Below are 12352 nucleotides of genomic sequence, written 5' to 3' on the forward strand. Positions count from 1 at the left end.
ATCAACTCCATCTTAATCAACAAGTCAAGTAGTTTGACTTGACCCAAGTAGTTCTTTCCACTCATCCATACACACACACACACACCAGGTTTCATAAACTTTTGGCCGTAGCCCAAGAGCGGTTACCCAACTATCCTTGACCGTGGACACGGCTATTCGAATAGTTTTTACACTCTGCAGAGTTTGCACACTTTACCCACAAGATCCGGGAAGCTTTCGTGTCACCCACGATCCCGCAGTACCTCAAGTACTCGGGGGAAGCACCCGAACACTATCTTTCCCTAGGAGACACTAACATAGGGTCCACTCGTTGGTACACGGCCTTTGTGTATAAGCATCAAGATTTGGGACTCTTCCCTTTTCATTATCACACATACACGCACGATATGTCCGGTGCCCTGTGAAAACAGTCATGGCCGCCTATCCAAGCACGACCCCGTCCCGAGAGTGACCTCATGTCACCCCCGTCACTAGTAATGTGGGCACCATGCTAGTATCGGCCTAGGTAATCAATAATGCCCCGCCCATAAGGGGTAGAGTGGTTGTACATGTAAGGTTGGAGTAACGGTCGCAACTTAAACCAATCCGTTTTCATAAACAACACACTCACTTGCCTCGGTACACCACTTCGTCATCAAGTGGTTACTCAACTCAACATCTCCCTCGGGCATAAGTGGCACCCGACGGGGTTTTCGAAAAGTCTTTTGAAAATACTTTGTTTTCATAACCATGCATATACCCGACCCATTTGCGTAGCCACTACTTTAGCATCCTATCTAGTCCCACCCGCATAACCCTCATAGGAAGGTAGGGTCATGCTTGATGCAAGTTCCAATAGGAAAGTAACAAAGGCAACCAACCAAAGTGGTCACCACCTCAACACGATCCCGATGCATTGATAATAAGGTGCTATATGACATGCATAAAAAAGGTTTCTTAAACATGGTCAAAGGGCTGCTTGCCTGGATCCGTAAGGTCTTCAATCCTTCTGGTCCATCTCCGAGTATTCCATCTACTTCGTCAACTAACGTTGAAAGCAATCATAATAAAGAAACACAACAAGGCAAAAATAGAAGTGCTCTAAAAATGTGAGTTGGATTTTTCTAGGATACCTTTGGTCATATGAGGAATGACCAAAGTGGTTTCATTGGGATTTGATCAATGGATTCTCTGAATATTTTAATATGGGGGAATCAAGGGATTTGTGGATTTGCAAGAAGTGTACAAAAATATTATTTTGAAAAATGAGCAAAGACACCCATTTAACAAGGAATGATTTTAGAAGCACCTAGGAGTTGGTTTCACTAGATTTGGAGCTCCAATGATTTTTCTATGAATTTGCAAAGTTGGCACTATATGGAGAAATGGACCAATATTTCATGTGGCATATAAAGTATTGAGAAAAATGTTTAAAAAACTACGTTATGAACTTAGTAGTATCTAGTAGTTTGAATAATTGAATTTTTATTAAAAAATGGGCTCCCTCTGATTTTCTAAAGTTCATCATAGAGATGGAAAAACATGATTTGACAAATGTTTGTGAAGCAAATCTTTCTGGAAAAATGTGCAAGTTGCACCATGTGATAGACCATGAATTTACGAACTTCTAGAAATTTGAATCATCAAATTTGGAGTCAATTTGAATTATTTAGGGATTTTACAATATTTAGGAAAAAGAAAAGGAAGAAAAGAAGTCAACCTTATAAAGCGCACTGGGCGAAGCCCAGCTAAACAGCGCCTACTGGGCTCGGCCCAGTGGCTCAGCTGCGCGAGGGAGGAGATGACACCGAAGGCGCACTGCTGGAGGGCGCCACCCAGCGGGGCAAGAGGATCGGCCCGAAGCCGTTTCCACTTAACCCGACTGGTGGGCTGGCTCGGTCGCCTCTGCCACTGACGGGCAGCCCCCCTGCCAGCTGGCGGGGCGGTCGTCCTCTACCTCTTGCTCGAGGCAGAGCAGGGGAGGCAAAGCGCACGCCGGCGCCCGTTCGGCGATAGCCGGCGCCTCCGGTCGTCTCCCGCGGCGCTCCGCCTATGGGCGAGCTCAACTCGGAGCGATGCATCCGCTGGTGCAGGTCACGGCCACCGGAGGGGGCCTAGGTGACCGCAGCTTTGACGGTGGCGGGGGAGGTTGTCGGCCATCTGTGGCTCTCGGTGACGGTTAGAGGAGGTGGGGAGGGTCACCGAACCACGGGGAGTCATTGGATGGAGGAAAGGGAGGGAGGTGAGCTCAGTGTTGCTCGAATTCGAGCGAGTCGAAGCAGCGGCCGTGCGGTGGTAGGAGGAGAAGGAAGGCGCGGGAGGTGGAGCAGGCTACTCGAGGAGGTCGCTGGGGGGAGAGGGAGTGAACCGAGAGGGGAGAGGAACCTGGGGTGGTTGTACAAGGCGAGGCCATGGCGCACCATGGGCGGCGTCCACGGCCGCGGCCTAGGTGACACCAGGGGCCAAATTGGCACCCTAGGCTCACGATGGGAACGGGCCGACCCGGACCTGGCCTTGGACCCGGCCCGGTGGCCTCAGGGTCAACATGCGAGGCCATGGGCCGGCCCATTTTATCAGAATTTTGTGGCCTCGCCGACCCAAAATTCAGTAATTTTTTACACAAGTTTGGTATCCTTGTGTACTGCTCATCTCATGCCCACAGGAAATAGATGTGCTGATGTAGACGCCATTAGCTGCCTTATTATGCGAAATAATTAGGCACAACGCACTCGCCCAGGCAGCCAGGCGATATGTCTATATGTATGCATGTACGCAGCACGCTGTTCGTGCTTCACTGGTTTAGATGTTGTAGCACGAGGACACGAAATGGCCTCACTGACCCATTCAGGCTATGTGTATGCATGTGCGCTGTTGAGTCATTGGTTCATATGGGTCGACCCGTCTGACCCATCAGGTCGCACAATGCCAGCTCCACTGACCCATATATGATTCAAGGCCAACCCATCTGACCCATTGGCCTCGACTTTTTGGGCCGGGTCAGTGACCCGGCGGGCCGACCCGGCCCATTCCCATCTTGACCCTAGGCCATGTCTGGGGCGTTCGTGGGCGTGGAATAGGTCGAGGGAAAGGAAGGGGAGTAGGGCGAGCTCGAGGCGTTCCCGCGCGAGTGCAGTGACTGGCGAGCTCGGGCGGCGCTCTGTCCACGCGTGGGACGGGCATGGGAGAGGGAGGAGGGAGGGGCTGACAGCTTTCCGTGTTGCGGACGTCGAGGTGGTCCTGCTGGCGTGCGGGAGGAGCTCAAGGTGGTCGGGAGCCTTGGGCAGGATGCGGCTACAGTGCAAGGGCGCACTGTAGCATGCTCCAGAGCACGCATATGGCTGGCATTGGCATATTTTTGGCGTCCAGGGCATGGCCTATAGTGTCTAGGGGGTCAGAGGAGGAGTAAACAAAGGGATGGCATCATTGGATGCCCTGGAGAGCCACTAGGAGGGGAGAGAGGTTGAGGGAGAGAGAGATCGGTGTTATCCAGAGGAGTAAAAATGGAGTTTTACCCCCTCAATCGTTGAATTGAGGATGAGAAGGAGTTGCTGGAGGTAGGTGATGACTAGGCACACCTCTGGTAAAAATTCGAGGCAGAGGGGAATTCATTAGGGGCTTCAAACATTGATCATAAAAATGTGGCAGATGGTGTTTGATGTTGTTTTGGGCAAGCAAATGAATTCCAATTGACATGATATTTAACAGGGTCAAATGGAATATAGCAATGAGGTTGTTCACCAAGTTTGAGCACATTTGAAGAAAGTTGCCAATGTAACTTTGGCAAACCCTAGAAATCAACAAAAATGGATTTTCCAAGCTTTAGTCATGTGAATCTTTTATCCTTGATGCACCACTTGGTGTAGTCTCATAATTTGAGTATCTGAATATGTCCACAAAAATTGGGATCAAAAGGAGGCAGTTGGCAATGTAAAGTTGTTCAAACTTGGATCTGGTCAGAGAGGGTTTTGGGGCACTTTTGTGTACCAAAACTATTTGGATGGGAATGAAACTTGGCAATATCATCACATTAGTCATGTGTGGCTTTCTAGAATTTTCCTGAATTTATTTGAAAATATTTCTCATAGAAACATTTCAAATACTTGAAATGAACAGAAATGGTTTTGGAGGGTTTTGTCCAATATTTTGAACATGATCATTTGTTGAAACTCATATATATGGGAAATACATGTCCACTGAGTTTCCCTAAATTTTCTCAAATATTTTTGAAACATTAAAATAATTTTAATCTATTAAAGACCATTTCTGGCCTTAAGAAAAATCATTTATATAAATAGCAAAATAACTTCTAAAATAATAATTTTGTGGTTTATGGGAGTACTATATCTAATAGGAGTCAAATATATCTTTTGAAAGATTTTTACTGCCCTTAATTAAGTACTTGCAGTGCAAGCCTCAATTCAGGGGGTTTTGGAAAACCTAATTTAGAAAATTCTTTTTGGCCAAATTCTTTTTGTAAGAAAATACTATTGTGTCCTATACACACGGCATGATCATTGGGAAAAGTTTTGGATCAAGGAGAAGGAGTATAAGAGTTGGATAATTTGATTTTTAGAGCACTAGCAAACAACAGACAAACATCCAATCAAGCAAAGTCCAAAACACTCAAAAGTTTTTGTCAAACCACATTTTTCATGACTTATTAGCTTAAGTGTTGTGCCATGAAAATCAGGGTGTGACATAACAATATCTTGCTAGTATATATTTTGGCTTAGCCCTATTGGGCAACTCTATCTCCATACATAATTGTGCCTAATACCGAGGTTACCTAGCCCTAGTACTTCATCCAAAAATTATTTTCAATGAAGTCCTCATTCGTGTAAAGAAATTTATATTGTTTCCAAATAACAATGTGTCATGCATATAAAGTTTTAGAAATATTATTATGCTCGCACGTAATTTCTTGTGAACACAAGCATCTTTGCTATATTTGATGAATTCATACTCTTTGACTATCTTATCAAAATGAAGATTCCAACTTCATTATGCTTGTTTCTATCCATTATACGATTTGTCAAGTTTGCACACTTTACTAGCATCCTCTCATAGTAGGGTTCCTCTTGTGCATCATTCCATCAAGTAGAATGACCCCCTCGGAGGAATGACTTTAGAGTTATGAGGATCAAGACCTGGGAAAAGACTCTAGTACGAATGAATTGAGCTAAGTCAACTAAAATGGAGAGCGTTAATTAATGAAACAAGTCCATGTAATTTAACCCTAATGATTCAGCAGGGTGAAAGTTGCGAGTTCATCACCGAATCAGCCTTTTTCCCATTGTCTTTTTTATTGATCCCAGGCGCCAAGAACAACATCGATAAAGATAGCCAACAGCACGCCTACCTGTGTTGTTCCCTTTCCGGCGTATCTCATTTTCCGGTTTGATAGATATAGCGAACAGCGCCGCGGCATATCTTCCGCTCTCACTTGCTGTAGTCCAGACGACCATGTAGTGTTACTTGAGGGAGAGTGGTAATCGACGTGCCAAAGCTTGAGTGATTATCGCCACATTGATGGTTCCACGATTGGATTCGCATCGAAGCTCTTCTTTCATGGATTCACAGGGAAGCAATCGTTCGTCCTGCACTTCCTACCACAAATTATGAAATTTTCTCTGAAGAAAAAAGTCCATTTTACTACCTTCAATAAAGTGGGTGGTTCACTTTACCCCTGATCTATTTTTCTGCTTCTTTTACCCCCCCCCCCTCCCAAACAAACCCAAACCGGACAAAACACCCCCCGGCTGGTTTTTCTCCACCCGCTACTGATGTGGCACTAGTCAACGGCGGTTTTGACCTGGGTGGGGCCCCCTTGTCAGGTCTCTTTCTCTCTCTCTCTCTCGCACCAATCGAAGGTGACGACGAGCGGCGGGGAGCGCATCGTCGCGACGGCGACAGCCCCAACTACACCGAGCTCCCGCAGTGCGAGCGCTTGCTGGGCCCTGCCGAGGTAGACGGCGTAGGAGGACGGCCCGAGGAGGCCGTCGGCGAGGTGCCGCCCGAGCACCTCGGCGTGGAACTCCACCGCCTCGCGCCATTCTTGGCTGCACCACGCCTCCGGCGACCCCGCGGCCGCCGCGGCCTGGGCATGGGTCCTCCTCCTGACGCATGCGGTGACAGGGAGCTCGGCTCCGCACCCCACCCTGGTCCTGCCCCTCTGCCGCCCTCGCGTGCGTGTCACCGCGCCCGCCTGCTGTCGCTCGTGCGTGCCCGCTGCTGCCGCTACTATCACTGACCGCTTGCCGCGCCGCTGCCGCCTCTGCTCTAGCCGCTGCTGTTGACTCCTGCTGCGGCCGCTCGCCATTGCAAACCGCGACCTGCTCGCGCCCTTCCATGGCCTCGCCTCCCCATGCCGCTACTCTCCCACCATTGTTCGCCCGCGCCGGCTGCTGCTCGGAGCTCGCCGGCGCTCGGGAACTTGGCCAGCACTCCTCTTCCCTCACATGTGCCCGTGCCTCCTGCTACTATTCCTCGCGCCGCCTGCGTTGCTCTGCTGCCGCAGCGCCCCGCCCGCGCAGCCCTGCTCCGGCACCCGTCCTCGTGGCCCCGCTCCGGCAGCCCTGCTGCGCCCGCTGAGCCTCCCCTTCTGCTCGCGCTCACCCCAGTCCCTGCTCGTGCCTAACTGCGTCGGCCCGCGCCCGCCACTGCCTGGCCTTGCCTGCTTCGCCCAGCCACCCCCCCCCCCCCCCCCCCCCCCCCCCCCCCCCCCGCCCCGCCCCGCTCGCCACTCCTACCAGCTGAGGGGGTGTTTTGTCCGGTTTGGGTTTGTTTGGGGGTAAAAGAAGCGGAAAAATAGATCAGCGGGTAAAGTGAACCACCCACTTTATTCAGGGTAGTAAAATGGACTTTTTTCAAAAAAAAATGGTAAAACTTAACAAGTTCATCACTGAATCTGCTCTACTCTGATTGGGCCGTTTAGTATCAAGGACTCTGTTTTCGGCCTGTGGGAAATTATTTCGGCCCAAACAACGCGCCTCCTACCGGCCTGCTAAAATTCCCCACCCTCTGGCCGTCGCCCTCGCCCCCAGCATCCAGCACCGCCGCCGTACCCAGCGCCGGCCGTCCCGACCTTGACTCCCCTGCGGCAATGGCGAGTGACTCGCTGCCGTCGGCGCCCCGTGCGGCGGAACCCGAGTCCATCACCACCACCAGTCCACCACCATTTTCTCCCTCGGCAAAGACCTGCTCCTCGACATCTTCCTCCGCCTGCCGAACCTGCCGGCCCTCGTCCGCGCCGCGCTCACCTGCCGCACCTGGCTCGGCGCCGTCCTTCCGTCGTGCCTTCTGCGCGCTCCACCCGGCGCCCCTACTCAGGATCTTCATCGAGACCGACGGCATCTGCATCCCCACCTTCGTCCCTGTGGGTTCAGCTGCAGACTGCAGTATTCTATAAAGTCAGCAATATGGCTAGGTTTAAATGTTTAATCATGTTTACGCCTGTGACTCCAGTATTTTTTCAGATTGCTCCAGATTACAGAGAGGAAAATGGCTCCAGGCCATGGTGTCGCTGCTGTCTAAATATGCCACAGATTTCTTCAACATGAGGAGATGATGTCCGCCAATGACACCATTAACTTTCCTCTTACTCACATCCAGTACTCTACTAGACAACAGAAAAACAGAGTCCCATACAGGCTATGCCAACTGTGAAACGATGAAGCTATGGAACAAACCAGTCAACACAAACATCTGAACAATAGCAAATACAAGAGTTCAAAAGTATTGTCATACAAGCATATACTCCCTCCGTCCAAAAATACTTGTCATTAAAATGGATAAAAGGGGGTGTATCTAGATGTATTTTAGTTCTAGATACATCTCTTTTTATCCATTTTGATGACAAGTATTTTCGGACGGAGGGAGTACAACAATTAGGAATCATCCTTTACATTAACTTGAAGGAATAATCAATATACATTATAATAACTTCAAGCAAAGAAATACAGGAGTCCCATACAAGCTATGCCAACTGTGAATCTCTAAACCATGAAGCTATAGAACTAACAATCAGCACAACATCTGAGCAGTAGCAAATACAGGAGTTCAAAAGTATTATCATACACACATAGACAATTACAAATCATCAATATCCTTTACATTAACTTCAAGCAAATAAAAATCTCAGCCTACTATGCTTCTTCATGCTTATTCTGAGCTCTTGTTACTCAATTTGTAGTCCTCTTTCTTGTCCAGCTTTTCCATGTAAGAACGGCAAACACATACATCTGATCATATGTCTTGTCAACCATGCAGAAATAAGCAGTCCTCCATTCTCTCTTAAACAACAAGACACAAAACACCACCCAGAGACCCAAAACAAATCCCAGAGCGAGTCCAAAATAAAAGGTCATTGGTTCAAAGGAATGTTCATTCCTTTTTTGATCATCTTGCCTTGTAACATTCTTTCCGGGGCAACTGTTCGGAAGAGGAGGCCCACATAGACCACTGTTGCCACTGTACATGGAAGGTTGCTGTGTGTAGAGGGTGTCGAGCTGATGTCCTGATGGTATTCTCCCTGTTAGATTGTTATCAGACAAGTTCAAGTAGCTCAAATAGGTTATATCTGACAGGCTCGGAGGGATTCTGCCAGAAAGCATGTTCCTTGAGAGGTCAAGTGATTCCAGAGCATGCAAGGCCCCAAGCTTATTTGGTATTTTCCCACTCAATTGGTTCCACGATAGATTCAAGATTATCAACGCATCAAGAGCTACTATTTCTTCTGGTATTCTCCCAGTTAATTGGTTGAAAGATAAATCAATGCTCACCAAATCCATAATGTGAATATCATAATCAAGTTCACGTCCCTTGACGACCACAGAGGAAAAACTATATGTACGCAACTTATGCGAGTAACTGCCATAAGGTATTGAGTCGAACATATAATCCTTTACATATTTTCCTGTCATGCCCGTCACATTTGACAGATGCCACGTTATGGGACCTGATAAGCCATTGCCTGCTAGGTTCAGGTGGTGAAGGTGACTAAGATTTGAGATGGTAGCTGGGATTTCTCCGGAAAACATATTCTGATTTAGACGCAAAAATCGTAATTCAACCAAATCTCCAATCCACAATGGCAACCTTCCAGAAAAACTATTACGTGATAGATCTAGAGCCTCCAATCGTCTACAGTCTTTTACAAACGGTGGGAAGTTGCCAGAGAAACTATTGTTACTCAACATGAGAAAGGAAATGTCCTTCACCCCAAAACACCAAGGAAGTTGTCCCTCGAGAAGATTGTTCCTTAAGTCCAATGATTCCAAGAATTCCGCTTTGCAGAGAGATTCGGGAATAGAACCGGTTATTTGATTGGAAACCAGAGCTAATGAAATCAAATGTGGAGTCCCAATGTTTGATGGCAAAGTTCCAGATAAAGAGTTTCTAGACATGTCCAGGGAGGTAATATTTGTTGGTAAGTTAGGGAGTTCACCAGTTAGGTTATTTGAATTGATTGAGAAATATTGCAGTGACATGAATTCCATGTTTATTGGCAACCTGCCGCTGATTTCATTGTTGGAGATGTCCAGATCTGTGACCTTTGCAAATGTAGTGCTGAACCAGTGAGGAATCCTATCAACTATACCTGTGGATGATATATCCATCAATCGAATGTCCACTTGGAATTGAAGCCATGCAGGAAACAAAGGGCCCAGTTGGCAAGAGCCAAGAGTTATTTCTTCTAAACTGAAGGGTGGTATCCAATCGGGACCAACTGTAATCCTCAAATAATTCCATCTTAAATGCAACCTTCTCAACCTCGTTAGACTTGTTAAATGTTCTTCAGTGAAGTCACCGTTCAAGTTGTTGAGTGTGAGATCCATCATGGTCAAATTGCTGAGCATACCGATCTCAGATGGCACAGATCCACTGAGATTGTTGGAAGAGAGATCAAGTCTTCTTAATCTAGAGAGCAGCCCCACCCCTCGTGGTATGCCTCCAATTAGGTTGTTCCGAGCGATGTCAAGAATGACTAAGCTGGTCAAGTGTGGTATCTGATCCGGCATGATTCTGGTAATATTGTTGGAGCCCAAATACAGCTCGTGCAGTTTGTTCAAGGGACACTGGGGCATCCTCCCAACAATATCCTTTATATTTCCAACAATTTGACAAAAGGAAAGGTCCAGAATTCTCAAATTGCATAGTTTTCTGAAGCTTGTAGTCATCGTCCCCATGTTATGATTAGATGAAAAATCAAGGACTCGGAGGGACGTCATATGTGCCAGTGCATCAGGAGGTTGACCGTACAGTTGAGTTTCAGAAAGGTAGAGATCTTGGAGGCTTGTCAAATTCCAAAACCATCCCCTTGCCATTAGGTGGGCAAAGGTGTTGCCGGAGAGATCAAGCCTCTCGAGTTTGGTGAGGTTAATATGTGGGAGTGAATGATTTGCGGTCGGAAGATAGCAAAACCCAAGATCGAGGGCCTTCAAAGAAGGAATCATGTTGACAACATAAGGCCAATCAGCTATTGTGCTGAGGTTTACCGAATTCAGTCTAAGATACTGCAAATTAGGTATGCGCGCTATCCATGAAATGTCTCTTGAGTACATACTTTGAAATTGGCATGAGAGGTCAAGATGCCGCAAGTTTGAGAGGTTTCCGAGATGAGGGGGCACTCTGCCAAAAAATGGTATGCCGGAGAGGTTGAGATATCTCAATCCCGTCAAAGAGGCCAAGAACTCCGGAATGTGGCCGCTTGGGCCCTCGAGGCAATTCATGCTAAGATCAAGGTGCACTAGACGATCCATGGAGAGCAAAGAATTACTTATCTCGCCAACCAAAGCCGTGTCTCCGTAAAACCCATCAAGGAGCACATTACGAAGATGAAGCCTAAGGACACGGTCGGTCCGGTTGCTGCACTTCACGCCTCTCCACTGACAGGAGTCTTCCTTGTGCCAAGAATCAAGGATGCCCATGGGGTCGCTGGTGATGCCGCGCTTGAAGGATAGCAGGGCATCCCGCTCTCGTGGTATGCAGCTTGCGCCAGCGGAACCGCCGGCTGGCCCGAGCTGAAGTGCATCGGAGGCCAGCAAGTCGGCGGCAGCTAGGACGCATATGAGCACGAGCTTGGCAGTGGTGGGACGCATGGTGAGGAAGATGATGGATCCATCTCTATGCCGCTACGAACGGAGTTTCATGGCAATTGTAAGCAAAAAAAAAATCCATCTTTCTGACTGAGTCCATGTTCCCTTGTTGGCAATCTGACGGCAACCCTGTGAGCAAGGACGTACACATGTTTTCTGGCCAAGGTCGTCAGGAACTGAGAATTTCTACACATCCAAGGCCTGAATTCGTCCAGTGAATTTGACTGACGTGCATGTTAGGCAAGCGAACATCACCACGTGGTTTAGTACAGGTGCAGGCTTTTCCTTCCATTTCTCAGCTCACTGAACGATATGTAAGTGAAGATAATTTCAGTGTAGTTTTACTGTTTCTTTTAGTCCTTGTTGCTGCAGCTGTCCCTTAGAAGTAGGCTAATGAAAATTTCTGCAGGATTGTACAATGATTGAAAGGCCAGGAGCTCAGGGTATGTATGGTGGCATTCGTAAGTGTTTTCAAGCTCCTTGCTGAGTCCCGCAAAAAAAAAAAAGCTCCTTGCTGAGGATGAGAAAAAGGAAACTTCAATTATCAAAGCAACATTAATAATTCTAAAAGTTTATCAGCATTGTCACACATAGTTGCAGGATTTGAGATGCTGAAAGCATGTTAATAGTCAGTGTTCTACTGTACAAGCATTAGAGTACTGGACATTTCAAGATTTCGGAAGGCCAGAACTGACCAGCTTTGTAATGTAAAAAGGACAAGTATGTTATCGCAAGATCCTGGTCACAAAATATCTTAGCATGTACTCTTGAGGTTTTAAAATTTAATAGGTTCAGTTTGCATTTTGATTCCATCAAGAGAACTTTTGCTTCAATGGCCGTACGAGGGGAATGTATAATTAATTATCTGACAACTGAAATTTGTAGGAAATAAAGGTTCATCTACCACCTAAATGGGTGTGGTTAATCTAGGGCCTTCCATTTTCTTAGTGGCGTTTGGTTCATCAATCATCAAGGGTCTTGTGTTAGTTGGTTGTGCAGCTCTGGTCATTGAGCAAAGAGAAATAGAGTAAGGAGAATACTGAAAGAGTTGTGCATTCTACTAGTTGTGTAACAAGTAAACATACTGCCAGTTTTTCATGGCATCAGGCCTACTATTGAGAGATCTGACAGCCGAAACAATCCCCTGCACAAAGAGGCAAAGCACAGCAAACTTCAGACCCAGGATTACGGCTCAGGCTGGACGGAGCGAGCGGGCTTTTCGGCCCGCTCGTGGCCCGTTTGGGACCGGACCGTTCGGTCCTGGCCCGTTGAAGAAA

The 12352-nt window shown here is 47.4% G+C and overlaps 1 protein-coding gene across 1 annotated transcript; it reads right to left on the reverse strand.

Moving 5' to 3' along the window:
- Positions 1 to 8159: 8159 nt before the first annotated feature.
- LOC123154331 (receptor-like protein EIX2) lies at positions 8160 to 11078 on the reverse strand. Its single transcript, XM_044573089.1, has one exon. It carries the CDS (start codon positions 11076 to 11078, stop codon positions 8160 to 8162), a length of 2919 nt encoding a protein of 972 aa, XP_044429024.1.
- Positions 11079 to 12352: the final 1274 nt, after the last annotated feature.

Source organism: Triticum aestivum, chromosome 7A (genome assembly GCF_018294505.1).
Source record: "Triticum aestivum cultivar Chinese Spring chromosome 7A, IWGSC CS RefSeq v2.1, whole genome shotgun sequence".
NCBI classification, from domain to species: Eukaryota; Viridiplantae; Streptophyta; class Magnoliopsida; order Poales; family Poaceae; genus Triticum; species Triticum aestivum.

Bases quoted from the DNA above. Each gene is read 5' to 3' on its own strand.
- LOC123154331 (XM_044573089.1), bottom strand. From the start codon at position 11,078: ATGCGTCCCACCACTGCCAAGCTCGTGCTCATATGCGTCCTAGCTGCC.